The following is a 16,294-nucleotide window of genomic DNA, read 5'->3' as shown; positions in this document are numbered from 1 at the left end:
TTCCAGCCACATAATTCCACTTCAAAGCAAATGGTAATTATAATAAGCAAGTAATAAAAATGCTGTATATTCAGTGGCGACTTCTGACATAGGCAACAGCCCAGGGTGGCATCTCGCAGGAAGCAGCATGAGCACCCGCATGCCCTCACCCCCCTCAGATCCGCTTCCACTCCACTCTCCTGTCCCTCACCTCTCACAACCAGAGAATCTCATATCAACAGTGCCTAATGCAATAATGCTCTGCATTAGGTTCGTTTCCTGCTGCAGCTGTCTCTGTCGCCTTGGCTACTGGTGGTGGTCAAAAGAGCCTCGCTTCTGTAGCTGTGGCTACAATCCAGCAAGCTTGCCATCATATGTGCATGAACAGAAATAACATTTTATTTAAAGCGTGTCCTACTAAAACACTATAGATGTTTTTGTAACAAATTAAGTAATAAAAATTAGTATGTCATTTCATTTAAATTTATATATTTTAAAGCAGTGGATCTAGAGACATTAACAAATTAAGTCAATTGTTTCTAAAGCTGCTGTAATTTTGACTGTTTAAATAAAAAAAGCTGCATCTGTCATTTTGACAGATTACAGCTATGTCCCTGACCCAGTGGTTAAATACCAGTTAATTTCCTCTGGTGCCAGATCTGCAATTTGGCTAAAACGTTTTTTAAGAACACCCAGCTGATTGCATCAAGTCATTTACTTTCATTTTGTAACGTCTATTCTGGTTATTAATGTCATTTGTCTTGTCCACAATGTGTGCTGCTGCTTTTCTTGCCCAGGTCATCGTTGTGAAAGAGGTTTCTCCTACTGGACTGACATGAAGTGACAGTGGGTTATAGAGTGAATGTTTTACTTTATTTTTAAACAGCATCATCTAGACATATGAGCTAATATAGATTTTATTCATCATTCATATTGAAAAATATATTGTAGAAAATTATAAAACTTGTTCACAAAAGGTCTTAAATAAAACTGAGGGCTCAGACCAACCAGAACCTCTGTACAGAAGGATGTTGCAGCTGAGGACATAGCAGTTTCCTTGGCAACCGATGTGCTTTACTGTGGAAAGTGAAGAAGTAGTGCTCTGTTGTTTTCTGAGACAGCTGACTCCTGGCAGTTCATGCATAGCAACACTTATGCAACTTCAAGTAGCGCTGGTCGGCGTACCTCTTCCCACACTTGTCGCAGATGAACTGCTTGCCGCCAGCATGTACATGCCTCTTATGTGTCCTCAGGTGGCTTCCCTGGCTGAAGGTTTTGCCGCATATTTCGCAGGCATACGGCTTCTCTCCAGTGTGAACGCGCAGGTGAAGCTTGAGGCTGTTGGCATTGTTGAATTTTTTATCACAGGTTGGGCACTGGAAGGGCCTGTCTGTGGAGTGAGTGCGGCTGTGGGAGATCAGGCTGCTCTGCTGGCTGAACATTTTTCCGCACTGCTGGCAACTGAACGGCCGCTCGCCAGTGTGGATGCGGCCATGGATCTTAAGATTCACCGCCTGTCGAAACGTCTTTCCGCAGAGGTCGCACCTGTAGGGCCTCAGGTCGCTGTGGATCCTCTGGTGGTTCTTGAGGTTGACAGCATGCCTGAACAATTTGGGGCACTGCTCACATTTGAAGGGCTTCTGGCCGCTGTGGATGAGCTGGTGTGTTTTGAGTGTAACAGCGCGGGTGAAGCCCTTACCACAGTCACTGCAGATAAAGACCTTCTCCCTACTGTGGGTGACACTGTGGCGGTGTAGATTCTGTGGCAGGTTAAAGCAACGGCCACACACATCACAGCCGTACGGCTTTTCTCCAGTGTGTATGACAGTGTGTGTCTTGAGCTGTGCCTGCTTTGAAAACCGTTTTCCACATACAGGACACTGGAACGGGCGCTCGCCAGTGTGTGTTCGCATGTGGCTCTGCATGCTTTGGCGCTGGCGGAAGGCTCGGCTGCAGATGCTGCAGGCAAACGGCTTCTCCCCTGTGTGGATGAGTTGGTGAGACTTCAGGTTGCTTTGAGATGAGAAGAACTTCCCGCAGACAGAGCATGAGAACAACTTTTGGGAGACATTCTGCTGGGAAGTCTCAGACAGAACAGAAAACTCTGAAGGTAGCGCCTGTGGGTCTGATGGTGGAGATGGAGCAGCTCCTGAGAGAAAACACAAAAACCAATATTCAACAGAGGCATCATCTGAACTGACCAACAGTTCTGGAGACTCATTTCAGAGTAAATCTGGACCTGAACTACTGTCACTGCTTTTATTGTAAAATATAGTGTGTGTAAAATAAGTACTGAGCACATCACAACTATTTTGCACACACTGTAAAAAAAGACACATTATATTTCTCCCTCGTTGTCCAACAAGAAATCTAACTACACGGTTCCTAAACTCAAACATCCCCAGACAAAAGCTTTTGTGAAAAATAAAATTCATTTCAATCTAATCATACATATTCAGGGTCAATTATATACACTGACTTTAATAATAAATTCAAATTCTGTCTAAGAAATTGCTAATCTCACTGTTTTTGTAGTCTCATTCACATTCATTCATTTGACTCACTGCATTTGCTCCTCCATGTGTTTTGCACAGTGTCAAAGAAAATCATCATACAAAACATTTTTAAATGCTTGCATTTAGAAAATGAAATCATTTTAGTAATCCTAACTGATCTAGTGGGAAAGGTTTAGTGTGATTTAGTTAACCAGTATGAAATACTAGTTTGTGTCTTTTTATACAGTATGATGTATAATATGTGGATTTATCGGTACTTTAAAACAAACCAGTACAATCACTCCAGATGTCAGTAACAGCTTAAATAATTCACACACGCAAAGAAATTAACACAAAACATTACAAATTCATTTTGTGTACAAACAGAAGTTTCAAACAATGGCATATTTGAACTGGAAAAAAAATCATATCAGGCACATAAGCTGAGTAAATGTTCAGTTTTAAAAATGTGGATTTTATCAATTTAGGGGAAAATGCTAAAAAAAAAAAAAAAACAGAAAAAGACCAACAAACCACTTGGCTCTGTAGTAAAAAGTACTGCTCCTTTAAGAGCCTGTCCGGCAACATAAAACATTCCTTGCAAATTCATTATATTTAAAACCTTCACTCAGCCACAATTTCAGGGAAAGATAATTGAACAATTTCAATGATTTTTTTGCAACTTATCTACTTTTGCTGTTTTGCTGTGTGCTGTAGTTGTTAAGCACTGGAAATTAAAAAGTGAAAGTCTTTCAGGAAATTGTCACCGTTAAGAGTTCTTCATGGTGTTAAATGCTGGTTGCTGTTCTCAACAAAATTATCAGAGGTTTTTATCAGTTGCTTTGATGAAGAAAGTAAACAAAATCCCAGAAATCTATTTTTCCAGATTTATAAAACAATTCAGCCTAATTCCAAGTGAAAGTTGTATAACATTAACGGGCGTGGCTGGGAGGTTTGCAGGCTACTCAGGCTGACCGGGCCATCAGCTGAAGCGGGGTTTGATGTCCATAAGCTTGTCCGTTAGAGGCTGACATCGCTCCTTGACATCAGCTTCAACAGAACCCTGTTGACCTGATGGGACAGGCTCCTCTCGCTTACAGCACTGACGTTTCTTGTCATTCCTTTGGGGTTTAGGAAGTGGAATCTCTTCATATGTCGCAATCACCCCAGCAGACTGTAAAGCAGCAGTCTTTTGTTGTTTCCATAACTCTGTTGAGGATGTGACTCAAACACAAACTTTGCTGCTCTTGTTTGTCTGAAACTAATATGCATGTGCAGTGCACCGTTCTAAATTTAGCATTTTGACATAATATTTATGTCATAGCGCCAGGCCGAAGGAGGCTGGGTTGAATGGGACCAGACTAGGTCCTGCATTGCAAAAAGGCCACTGTATTTACTCAAGTAAATATAGTGGCCTGACATTTAATCAGATGAATTAAAACATTTAAGTGTGTCAAATAAGCAAAGATCCCATCATTAGATGCTTCCAGACACTAGATATATTCCATATAGGTATATACCTTATGGAATATACCTATATATACCCTAGGTATATATAGGTATATACCTTAGGTATATGGAATATATACCTTAGGTATATGGAATATACCTTGGAATATATTCCAAGGTATATTCCATATACCTTGGAATATACCTTATTCCAAGGTATAATCTGTGTTATACCTTGGAAGATAAATCTTTTAATAGAACTACCAATTAGAACTAAATCCAAGTTATAGATTGATCTGTGTTATTTCTTTGGGTGGGGTTGTTACTGACATCATGTGACAGTGTTGTGTATATACACACCTATTAGAATGATATATTTAGAGAAAAATGCTGACATGTTCAATTTTCATTTTCTAGCAGATATGAATAAGGTTCTCACTCTCTCTAATGGCTTCCAGGTCAATGTTCCCATGTCCATCTTTAACGCTGACCGCTGGAACAAACTGTGTCTCCACAGCATCACCACCTGCTTTCAGCTGCAGTGACCCAACATCCAGATGTCAGTAAGGTCAATGAGGGCAACACAGACATGAACAGGTGAGACAGACTTACCTGAGCTTCTCTTTCTGCCTTACAGTTTTGGTTTCTGACTCCATATGAGTGCTCAAGCTCTGCTGGGAACAAATAACAACATTGACATCATAACTCTCCATCTCCTTTGATTGGTGTGTGACATTGTTGGGGGCCTGTGTGTTCATACCCACGGATGTGTGGCTAAGGACGTTGAGGACGCTGGTCTGTGGCTCCTTACAGACATGCCCCACCTGAGCCACAAGCCTGGCTTCATCCATGATGTTTAGGATCCGCCCCAGAGCCTCGTTTCCCAGAGTTTCCATGATGGAAGCAAACCGCGCCTATCAGGTTACACGATCCAGGTGAAGCATGCAAAATAGTGCAACAGTATGATGTTCACTTAATGAACATGTTTTCTTCCAGCCTTTCAGAACCGAAAGGCTGGAAGAAAACAGCTTTTCCTTATTCCTTATTCTGCAGAGGACAACGTCCTTTTTCAGTCTCAGCAACAATCCTCTGACTCCTGTTTCTGCAGGAACAGGGAGGCAGTATCCCCCTGCTTGTCCAGGAACACAAGAACTAACCCTCAATACCCTCTTGTCACATTATGGGAATCTGAACACATTTCTAACACATTTTAAAACAAATATTGAAATATATTTTCTGGGGGTTTTGTGGTGGCACAAGGGTAAAGCATATCTTATTATGAGATACCGTTCTCATTAGTCTCCCTTGCATGAAGGTGAATTTTCAGCTGGACTTATACTCATCTATACCAGGGTTTCCTCCAGTGTGTTGTAAGCCTGGCGGCCCGCCACGCTTTATTAGCCCGGTGAGGAGTTTTCGCGCTCGCCTCATAATCACGCTGGGTTTATATTATTTTATTATTATTTCTAGTATTATTTTTCCAGTTACACGATGCATACCAAATGCTTTATCAAGAGGCAAGGTGCGCGGCCGTGCGTGATCCCCCAGTCTTCCAGGATCTTAACACATTTATTTGTTTGTTCTTCAAATATTAAACATATTGTGTTTTACAGTTCTGTATATGCTCTCACATAAAACAATATCTTGAATTTAAAGTTTTACAGTCCACTCAGAAGCATTCAACATCCAAAAAATACGCTAATAAACCATTAGTAGCAGCTTATAGCCCCTTACCAACTTCTCTCGGGTCTCCTTCTGCACTCTTCCCGTCTCATGCCTCTCCTCTGTGGTTCCTCGGGCCTTGGAAAGCTCCCTGTCCTCCTCCAGCCTTTCCAGTTCCGCGACCGCAGCATGGACCAGAGCTTCCATGACGGCGGCAAGCTGTGTGTGTATAGACACGGTGGAGCTCATGGCGGCCGCCTTTCTGCAGCGTCAGCGACTCTCCAGGGGAGCAGGTTTAACTGGTGGCACAGATGAGAATTCACTGACCCGAGAGGAATCAGTGAATTTAAAAAGCAGTTCTAACAAAACAAAACTCTTCTCTGGATAGAACAACAGCTTTCGTTTTTGTGTGCATGTTTTTCTTTTTTTTTCCTTCTTCTTCTTCTTCTTCTTCTTCTTCTTTCTTCTTCTTTCTTCTTCTTCTTCTTCTTCTTCTTCTTCTTCTTCTCTTCTTCTTCTTCTTTCTTCTTCTTCGTCTTCTTCTTCTTCTCTTTCTCTTCTTCTTCTTCTTCTGCTTCTTCTTCTTTTCTTCTTCCTTTTCTTCTTCGTCTGTCTTCTTCCTTCTTCTTCTTTCTCTTCTTCTTCTTCTTCTTTCTTCTCTTCTACTGGTCTGAGGTGTAATCCACAAATTGAACTCGCTCCATATCTTCAACACCCCTAACTAACTAACTAACTAACTAACTAACTAACTAACTAACTAACTAACTAACTAACTAACTAACTAACTAACTAACTAACTAACATTATTCCATCTAACTTTGTGTCTTTAAATACTTTGTAGGTGCTTGAATTATACATTGTGATTCACCAATATATTAAACATTTGTTATTGAAATTCCCATTGTCCTTTACATCTCCTATTTTTCTCTTGAATATTTTCTACATTTTATCAAAATATGTTCCACTCCTTCTATTTTTCCACAATGAAAACAAGTCCTTAATGAATGTTTTCTTGTAATAATTTTTAACAGGTTTATAGCTTCCTTTTCAGCAGCTTTTGTCAATTGATCATCGTTTTAGAGTTTTATCAAGTTCATTTACCAAGTTATTTGTGTAGCACATTTCAGCAACAATGCAGTTCAAAGTGCTTTACATCACAAAAACACAAAAATATAAAGTCGTAAAATACACCATAATCAACAATTGAGAAAAGCAGTAACAAACATTACATTTTGATGAGGGATATCATCAAAATCATTAATACAAATGAAATATGTTGGTCAATGTTCCTTCTATTTCAGCCAATGCTGAGGACAAACCCATGAAGCCAAGTACACGTTTTTATTTTGAAAACCGACACGGAAGATGAAGCAGTCACGTGACCCATGCAATGCGAGACATCGTTCCTTATCAGTCACATAGTTTTCAGCAAGACGACACAAACATCGAAGTTTGGCTTCAGATGACCCATCATCACTACTGCAGGGAACATGATTAACCAGCAGGTGGAACCAAGAATCAATCAGCAGCAGCAGAAGAAGAGATAAGTGGTACAGAACATTCAGGTACCGGACACACGGGCTGATATTCAAACACAAACAGCAGGCCACAACATATGACTGTACACATCTGGCCCACTGGATGCTGCTCCCTGTCACAACCGAACCTTTCGGTGGGATTACTGACAGCAGGTCGACACAGAGCTCTGGTATTGCTTTGGGTTTCTACTCAGAACCATCAGTCAGGAGGTTGACAGGAAAACAGCAACGGAGAGTTGTTTCACAGAACCAGGAAAATGGATTAAGCGGTGAATTTTCCGGATATCCTGGCTTAAGTGTCGGTTTCACAAAAGAGGTAACACATAAGTTACCATGGCGATTTCTTTTGTGCAGCTAACCTGCCCCAGACCAGGCTAACAGTCACGCTTAGTTAAGCTGACTTTGCTCAAACAGTTAAACAAGAAATTGTCCCTTCAAAACAAAAACCTCAGAACTCAAAAAGGAAGTTAACCATCAGTAAAGCTAATTAAGTTCGATATTGGTCTTATACCTTCTAAGTTATTTGCACAATGTACTCAACATTTCATCCACATACTTCCCAGATACTACAAAAAATATTCTTATATTTAATCTTGACCTGTTGTGTTTGTTCTGTATAAATATTTCTAAAATGTGGGACAGAAAAAAGTAACATGAATGAATCTGCTGTCAGATTAACATGTTACAATATTGACTTCCACTGTTCATTTATTTGGTTACAGTTGTTTATTTGAGCATATGACAGGTATGATTCTATTGTTTTTTTTAATTCAAGAATGGTTTGGAAATGTATATTTTATGCTATTTATGCATTCAATCGATCCACTATTGTTTCCTGTATTGTAGCAGGAGGTTTTTTTCCCCTTAGCATGATGTGCTTCAATTCCTCATAATCCTCAATCAAAAGATGGTCTCTTGAAAAATCTGTAGACACATATTCATCTGAATTACTTAAGCCTGGGCCGACACAGCTGCACCTCCTCAGCCTGGTTTGGTCTTTGTGAAACAGGCGGTCTACAATATCGACTCAGTTCCTCCAGTAGGAATGGGCCAGAACTCCAGCAAACTATTGTGAGAAACTTGTGCAAGAAATCCCAAAAGGTTTGACCCTTGTCCTACATTTTAAAAGACAGTTATGCCAGATACTGACCAAATGTATGTACATTTTTGAAACGTAGAAAATGCTCTCAATAAGTCTTCTAACATTTAGCAAATACAATTAATTTTGATTATTCTGACTGATCTAAGACGAGATAAATTTGGTCTGATTTAACTTCAGACAATGAGAAAATAAATCTGTGTGTCTTTTTAGTTGCTGTATTTAAACTTCTGGTTTCAACTGTATGTTGACAGGCAGGTATCATAGAACCTCACCAAGTAAGGACTTGACATTTTTTAAATAAATTATTAAATTAACTGGAAACTAGCACAAGACCAACAAGATAAAGAACCTTGTATCTATGGTATCAGTTAATTATTAATTAATTATTGTTATTGAACATAAGGAGCATGCTTTGTGTAAAGCTCCACGCATCTCTGAGGTTCACCAGAGAAACTGTTTAGTCTAGGAGGCATTTTCTTGAAAGACTGAGAAAGAAAATAAAATTGACAGATTTTGAGAACTAGTTCAACATTTTTTATATCGACTCAAGCAATGACTTTTGAGAACTTATGAGGACTATTACTTTAGAGGGAATGACCATTTAGTGTAGCATAGTTCATTTTAGTAGGTCAGTACTGTAACTATGAACAGAACTTGTTTTTAAAATCCAAATTAGTCATGTCTTAAGGCAGGGGTGTCAAACTCCAGTCCTCGAGGGCCACTGTCCTGCAGTTTTTAGATGTGCCACAGGTACGAAATGCTGGAAGGAAATGTCTTAATTACCTCCTCCTTGTGTAGATCAGTTCTCCACAGCCTTGCTAATGACCTAATTATTCTATTCAGGTGTGGTGCAGCAGAGGCACATCTAAAAGTTGCAGGACTGCGGCCCTTGAGGACTGGAGTTTGACACATGTGTCTTAAGGCATGAAATAGATTATTTTCTGACCAGACAAAACTTTGCTTTCCTGTAAAATAAGACCAGAACGGAGCTGTGTGAGCGTGCTTCACAGGACTGGGCGCTTTGTGTGTTGCGTCTCACTGTTTGCACTTAAGATGAACAGTTTTTCTTGTACCATCACTACTATGTGTACCTAACTTTACCTTGCTGTCCTTCTGCAGGCAGTAGAACCAGAGCAGCCTTTCCATAGCTCTCAGGTACAGAGCATGATCCAGTCCAGCATGTCAGCATTAAGGCCCCTGAGGACCCTTCTCTTTGGAGAACATTACAGCCTTACCCGATTCTGCTCAGGCTTTGTGTCCAGAATGAGGTTCAGGAGCTCACGTGCAACTGATTGATTGATTAATTGATTGATTGATTGATTGATCGATCTCTTCAGGTACATAAACAGGCTGAAGGAGAATGATGCAGCATGTCTTTCAGCGCTGCAAAATGGGCACATTTTCCTGTTTCATCGTCTCATCCCGCTGCTGCAATGCAGTGATCCGGAAACCTTTAGACCTATTGCTCTCACCTACTCAGGTACGCAACCTCAGAAAATAAAACAGACCTTCAGATAGACATCCTCAAAAACTGAAGTACAAGATCAGTCACCGAGACAAACCTCACACCAAGAATGATGCACACAAAACTTGACATAGTACCTCAGACCTAACTCTAATATAGAACCTGAACCTCCATTATCCAACATAGTTATCTTTAATAATAATAATATATTTTATTTATAATGCTCTTTACAACTTTAGATCACAAATAACAGCTTAAAGGAATATCTTAAGGCCTTTTTTTATGTCAGTAGATTGTGGTGCCCTCAAAGTGTCAGGTAGGGCATTCCATAGATGGGAAGCGAGAAGGCCCTATCCATGGTTCCTAGTTTGGTTTTGGGTATGTGGAGAAGGTTTGAGTTGGTGAAGCAGAGTGAGGGTCACCAGGGGAGCTGGTGCCTATCTCCAGCAGTCAACGGGTGAGTAGCAGGGTAACCTAATCATTGTCCTTTGGCTTTATCTTCTAGAAGTCCAGTCAGTCTTGCATAAATGTGGTTCTGATGGATCCTTGCTAAAAGAATCCATTCTGATTGGCTGTTCTGAGCAGAACCATGCCCAGTTCTGTCTGGATGTGGGTAAGAGCATGTTGGACTCTTTCTGTCTGTCACTTCAGACTTTGAGAAAGTTTTTGCCTGATTGAGTTCTGGGGGTTCTGTTTGGATTCTGATATGTTTTCAGGAGAACTGGATCCAGCAGCAATCGCACAGAATTGTAAGGGAACATTTATGGATCTCAGGAAAGCTTTCTTTCTCCTAGAAGGAGCTGAGGCACCTCTAGTCGCCAAAGTGAGTAACTGCTGCTGGACTTTCTTGTTCTGTTTTTGTGATAAACCAGAACTCCAGATTTTCTTCATGGAATCTAATTCGTGTTCTGGTCCTGACATCGGTGTGTTTTGCAGGCTCAGGCTTTGCTACAATGGCACCAGATTAACAGGTTCTGTGGCGCTACAGGCCAGCTGACCCAACGGAACCAGGCTGGAAGCCAGAGGGCCTGCAGCAGCAGCTCTATTGTCTACTACCCAAAGGTGTTAAAATAGAACCAAATAGGGTCAGAGTCTTAGTTAAAAATCTGGGTAACACTTTATTTGACGGGTTGTGAATAAGACTGTCATTACACCGTCATAAACATGACATAACACCTGTCATGAACATGAATAAGTCTTCATGAATATTTATGACTGTTGTCATAAAGTGTCATTCGGTAAATCATGACACTTTTAATACAAAGTTGACATTATTCAAATGGTCTTCGTTATGACAACTTGTCATTAACCAAGAGATCATGATCTGACATACAGTACAGATCAAAAGTTTGGACACACCTTTTAATTCAATGATTTTCCTTTATTTTCATGACTATTGACATTGTAGATTCACACTGAAGGCATCAAAACTATGAATAACACATGTGAAAATATGCACTAAACAAAAAAGTGTAAAACAACTGAAAATACCCCTTATATTCTAGTTTCTTCAAAGTAGCAACCTTTTGCTGTGACTACTGCTTTGCACACACTCTGCATTTTCTTGATGAGCTTCAAGAGGTAGTCACCTGAAATGGCTTTCACTTCATAGGTGCCCTGTCAGGTTAATAAGTGGGATTTCTTGCCTTATAAATAGTCATGAAAATAAAGAAAACCAATTGAATTAGAAGGTGTGTCCAAGCTTTTGGTCTGTACTGTACATTTGTTATAAAAGTATTACTGATTAAATTTTAAAAATTATGTAGCTTTATGTTATTAAAGCTAAAGTTTAATCAGTAATACTTTTATAACAAATTTATGTCAGATCATGACAATGACACTTTATGACAACAGTCATAAATATTCATGAAGACCTGTTCATGACAGGTGTTATGTCATGTTTATGATGGTGTCATGACAGTCTTATTCACAACCTTCAAATAAAGTGTTACCAAAATCGGTACCGGTTGCACAAGTCAGCATGTATAAAAATGAACATGGCATGAAAATTTGCGGCAGCCACACAAACTTTTTCTGTGGACAGTAACAAACTATAAAGCACCAAAATTCACCTAAACACACTGAAATCTGATTCTATCCAGTGTTATTTAGACAAAGAAGCATTGGACCCAATGTTTTTTCATGATTTTAATATTTTATTGTTTTATCGTTAACGGTGAAACTGAACCACATTTATCCTTAAACAATAACCTAACACGCACACAAAATAAAGAAAATAAAAGTTAAAGGATGTGAAAACCTTACTCGATTGTAAATAGTAAATTTTCTGAGTTTTTGTCTCACGAAGATGTAAAGCATTGGTCTGTGCGTCGAAGCGCATGAAATGCATCTGCGGGGTAATTTCATTCTCACTGAAAAAGAAGCAGGGTTGAATCAGCAGAATAACTCCAAACAGGCCAAATTTGATTATGTTTAAGGTGATTAAGGTGTGTGGCGGTGTGTGTGTGTGGGTGTGTGTGTGTGTGGGGGGGGGGTATGTGTGTGTGTGTGTGTACACACAATCACACATATATAGCTGCGGCAAGGGCATACCTTTGCACTGTGCCACAATTACGCAGCACAACGTGATTGTGGAGCGCTTTGGCTCTGATGCAGAACATCGCCAATAGAAGGATTCAGAGGGAGCGTGTGTTCAGAGATCATATTGATCTGCTGGGAAATATTGTTTATGGTTTATTCGCATTTAGTTTGCCCAGACTGATCATCCTGGTGCTCTGAGCAAAACTTATAAAGAATGAGCCGTGCTCTGACGGTGAAACTGCAGTCATCCTTCAGTAGAGCCATGCCCGCTTTGTGAATGCACCTTTATGGACAGAAAGCATCTCTACTCTGTAAATGTACAACTTATACACACAGGATTCCTTTATTTAGAATAAACGTCCACATTCCCCACTCAAAGGACTCTCTGACATGTTGTCTGTCTTTAAATCCCAGCTGAACGCTCTGCTTTTCAAACAGGCATTTGCACAATCTCTTTATTTATATCTTTTTTTATTTGTATGTTTTTCTTTAAAATTTATTAGTTTTATTTTCTGTGACGTGACCTTATGTGCCCCGAAAGCACCTTTTAAATAAAATATATAATAATAATAATAATAATTATTATTATAAATACTTATACTGCTACAAGCAAGGACCATTGTCATGGTTATTGCCTCACGTGGTGGCAGACTTACGGATATTTATACAAATTTGCATATGCATTTATGAGTGGCACTCTGTTTCCTGCAAATTGAGATTTATAAAGGAAAGGTGCACAGGTATGTGCGTGCACACAGCTTTATACATTCACATTTTTTGTGCGCCGCACTTTTCTAAATTTGTCCATACTCCAGTTTTTAAAAGTGTGAAAGCTGCGCACTCTATGAGGCCCCAGATCTGAATTAGCAACTATTCTTGCCCCCTGAACATTTCCACATTCTCTTTCTCCAACCACAAACTTTGATGTATTTTTGAGATTTTATGTGACAGTCCTGAACCAATTAATACATAATTGTGAAGTATGCATGTATAGGCTTTGATCTAAACCTGGGTGTCAAACTCATTTTAATTTCTGGCAACATCAAGATTATGATATTAATTCTATGTAATTCAGTGGATAGAGTAATTGTCTTGTAATTGGAAGGCTGTAGATTCAGTTCCAGCTTCCTCTTGTCACATGTCAATGTGTCGTTGGGCAAAGGATTTAACATATTTGTGTATGAATGTGAGTATTTGTGAGTGCAATTCAAAAATGTAGCTGTAGTGTAAAGTGCTTTGAATGGTCAAAATGACTGGAAATTGCTATAGAAGGTAATTTCATTTATTCTTGAGATTCACACAGCTGAAGTTTATTTTTCATTAGGTAACTTCTAAAGGCGGTTGGGTGCACTTTACTCTAGCTAAGGTTTTCAGAGCAAATGGAAGTAAATACAAATGCTTGTCTTTCTAAAAACGTTGAACACCATGTATCATTTTCCACTTGTACTGAACCAGGTTCTCGTTCTGCTGGAGGTTTCTTCCTCTTAAATGGGAGTTTTCCTCTCCACTGTTGCTACATGCATGCTCTGAATGAAAGATTGCTGTAAAGCACAGGTGTCAAACTCCAGGCCTCGAGGGCCGCAGTCCTGCAGTTTTTAGATGTGCCACAGCTACAAAACACTGAAATGAAATGTCTTAATTACCTCCTCCTTGTGTAGATCAGTTCTCCCAGCCTTGCTAATGACCTAATTATTCTATTCAGGTGTGGTGCAGCAGAGGCACATCTAAAAGTTGCAGGACAGCGGCCCTCGAGGACTGGAGTTTGACACCCCTGCTGTAAAGTAAATGACACAACGCAAGTGATAGTCTATTGGTAATAAAATAAGGTAATTTATTTGTCTCCCATGGGAGAAATTTGTCTTAGAAGAGGAGACAAACCTGCAGCACAGCAAAGACTGAACATTACTGTCGCTACATGCTGGTCCAGAAGGAGTGAATCCTGTAAGCCAATGACTCAATGCAATCTGACAGGTTTCCATAGAAACGTTTTAGCTACTTTTTAGTGTAATAAAGTGAGCTTAATGTATTATTTCATAACTAGGATCAATTGAAATGTATGTATGATTTCTTTTGTAAAGTGTCTCAAGGCGACATTTCTGTGAATAGCTGCTATATAAACTGAATTGAACTGATTTGAAAGCACCTGCATGACTGAAATGAGTCTGAATTGATCCAGATCAAAGTTAAAACAGAAGCAGAGTTAAACCAACACATATCAGTGGATATTTTACTGTCAGTCTGATGAGTGAATTGTTTTCCTTCAGATGTCTCCAGTGGTGATTGTCCTGGTGTCTGATGGGAAACGTTGTTTGTTGGGCCGTCAGTCGTCCTTCCCTCGTGGGTTGTATAGTGCTCTTGCGGGCTTCTGTGACATGGGTGAGTCTCACCAGTTGTTGATACACCTACTCATGTCTTAAAACAAGGGTTCTTAAATCCAGGCATCAAGATCCGGTGTCCTGCAATTTATAGATCTACCCCGGGTTCAACACACTTTAATCACATAGCTGAATTACCTCCTTAGTGCAGTCAGGTTCTCCAGAGTCCTGCTAGTGACCTGGTTGTTTGACTCAGGTGTTGTGAAACAGAGACATATCTAAAACCTGCAGGACAGGATACCTGTCCTAAAGTAAACCTAGTATGTAATATGTGAGTGTGTGTTGCTTCTAGGGGAGACTCTGGAAGAGGCTCTGCGCAGGGAGGTAGCAGAAGAGGTGGGTCTGGAAGTACAGAACATCATCTACAGTTCATCGCAGCACTGGCCATTCCCTCACAGCTCCTTCATGCTGGCCTGCCATGCCACTGTTAGCCCCGCCCACTCTCAGGTGACTAGGCTGATAATGTTAACTAGAAAGTTAACATTTGCAAACAGAGTTTCTGTTAAACTTGAGATAAACTTAAATCAGTCGGGATAAAATAGAATCAGTTTGTATTGGAGCTTTGCTTTAAATGAGCAGAAAGAAAGTTAAAAAAAAAAAAAAGAGTACTGGCCACTGGGAACCAGTTGCAGGTGAAATGTTTAGTTAAATGTAAGTTACATATCATGTGACCTGCTGTTTGTTCCAGCTGAATGTGGACCACTTGGAGCTGGAGGATGCTCGCTGGTTTACTGAGGAAGAAATCACCTGTGCTCTGCAGGTAAAAGCTCCACCATGGAGAGATCATCGACCCGCTGTCTGGCTGCCTCCCAAACATGCTGTTGCTCACCGCCTTATCATGGAGTGGAGGGAGCAGCAACACAGCCAGGACACAGAATGATGTCTCAATGTGTTGAGGAACAATAAAAGAACTCATGAAATAAAATCCTATTGTATTATCCCTAACTACGTCATCTAGACTCATTCTGAGAGTAAATCGTCCTGGTTTACTCATGAAATGGCCCAGAGCTGTTCAAAAACTAGCTGGCATGTTGGTAAAGTTCTAATAAAATGATTATATTGCTTATCCATTGTCTTATATCTTTCTCCCTAGTGGGATCATGAGGGGTGCTGATGCATACCTACAGCGGTCAATGGGCAAAAGGTGTGGTCACCAGTACATCACTAGGCAACACAGAGACAGACAGGATAAACAATCATGTACACACACACCTAAGAAAAATTTAGAAAGACCAATCAACTTGACAGTTATGTTTTTGGACTGTGGGAGGAATCCAGAGTACCCAGAGAGAACCCACACATACACAGGGAGAACAAGCAAACTCCATGCAGAAAGACCCGGGCTGGGATTTGAACCCAGTTCCTTCTTCTTTTTTTTATATGTTAACTTTTTTATTATTTATGGTAAATATCATATTCACACCTCCAAATACAACAAAAGCCTAATTTCCAGATTTCATTTTCTTCTATGCTAAAGCCATTCAAATCATAACCGCCCTTAAAGAACTGCAACCCTCGAGCACCCATTTGATTTTGACATTGTGAAATAATTGTTCTATGTTCTGTATGTTCCTTGTTTGCAATAAAATAAATTAAAAAAAACATGTGCCATCTGGCTGCACAGTGGTGCAGTTGGTAGCACTTTTGCCTTGCAGCAAGAAGGTCCTGGGTTTGATTCCCGGCCTTTC

At 40.0% G+C, this 16,294-nt stretch overlaps 2 protein-coding genes across 7 annotated transcripts; one reads left to right on the top strand and one right to left on the bottom strand.

Annotated features, from left to right (window-relative positions):
• Positions 1-833: 833 nt before the first annotated feature.
• Positions 834-6,060, bottom strand: LOC102226698 (zinc finger protein OZF-like). 2 transcript variants are annotated; one of them, XM_023340979.1, is made up of 5 exons: positions 5,658-6,060; positions 4,684-4,837; positions 4,536-4,597; positions 4,363-4,459; positions 834-2,128 (listed from the first exon to the last, which is right to left on the bottom strand). In XM_023340979.1, the coding sequence occupies exons 1-5, from the start codon at positions 5,832-5,834 to the stop codon at positions 1,116-1,118; spliced, it is 1,503 nt and encodes a 500-aa protein (XP_023196747.1). In that variant the 5' UTR covers positions 5,835-6,060; the 3' UTR covers positions 834-1,115. The 2 variants fall into 2 exon arrangements, with proteins under 2 accessions (XP_023196747.1, XP_023196749.1); XM_023340981.1 differs by having other exon boundaries at positions 4,536-4,594.
• Positions 6,061-6,938: 878 nt separating this feature from the next.
• On the top strand, positions 6,939-15,672 carry nudt13 (nudix hydrolase 13). Of its 5 annotated transcripts, none has more exons than XM_023340806.1 (9): positions 6,939-7,439; positions 9,345-9,493; positions 9,563-9,705; positions 10,196-10,303; positions 10,407-10,513; positions 10,627-10,752; positions 14,496-14,607; positions 14,899-15,053; positions 15,295-15,672. In XM_023340806.1, exons 1-9 carry the CDS (start codon positions 7,227-7,229, stop codon positions 15,484-15,486), a joined length of 1,305 nt encoding a protein of 434 aa, XP_023196574.1. In that variant the 5' UTR covers positions 6,939-7,226; the 3' UTR covers positions 15,487-15,672. The 5 variants fall into 5 exon arrangements, with proteins under 5 accessions (XP_023196574.1, XP_014329632.1, XP_023196575.1 ...); XM_014474146.2 differs by having other exon boundaries at positions 6,940-7,150; XM_023340807.1 differs by lacking the exon at positions 9,345-9,493 and having other exon boundaries at positions 6,942-7,150; positions 9,563-10,303.
• The last annotated feature ends 622 nt before the right edge of the window (positions 15,673-16,294 follow it).

This window comes from Xiphophorus maculatus, chromosome 10 (genome assembly GCF_002775205.1).
Source record: "Xiphophorus maculatus strain JP 163 A chromosome 10, X_maculatus-5.0-male, whole genome shotgun sequence".
Lineage (NCBI taxonomy): Eukaryota > Metazoa > Chordata > Actinopteri > Cyprinodontiformes > Poeciliidae > Xiphophorus > Xiphophorus maculatus.
The sequence above is the reverse complement of the archived record's forward strand: the minus strand, read 5'-3'. Positions and strand labels throughout refer to the sequence as shown.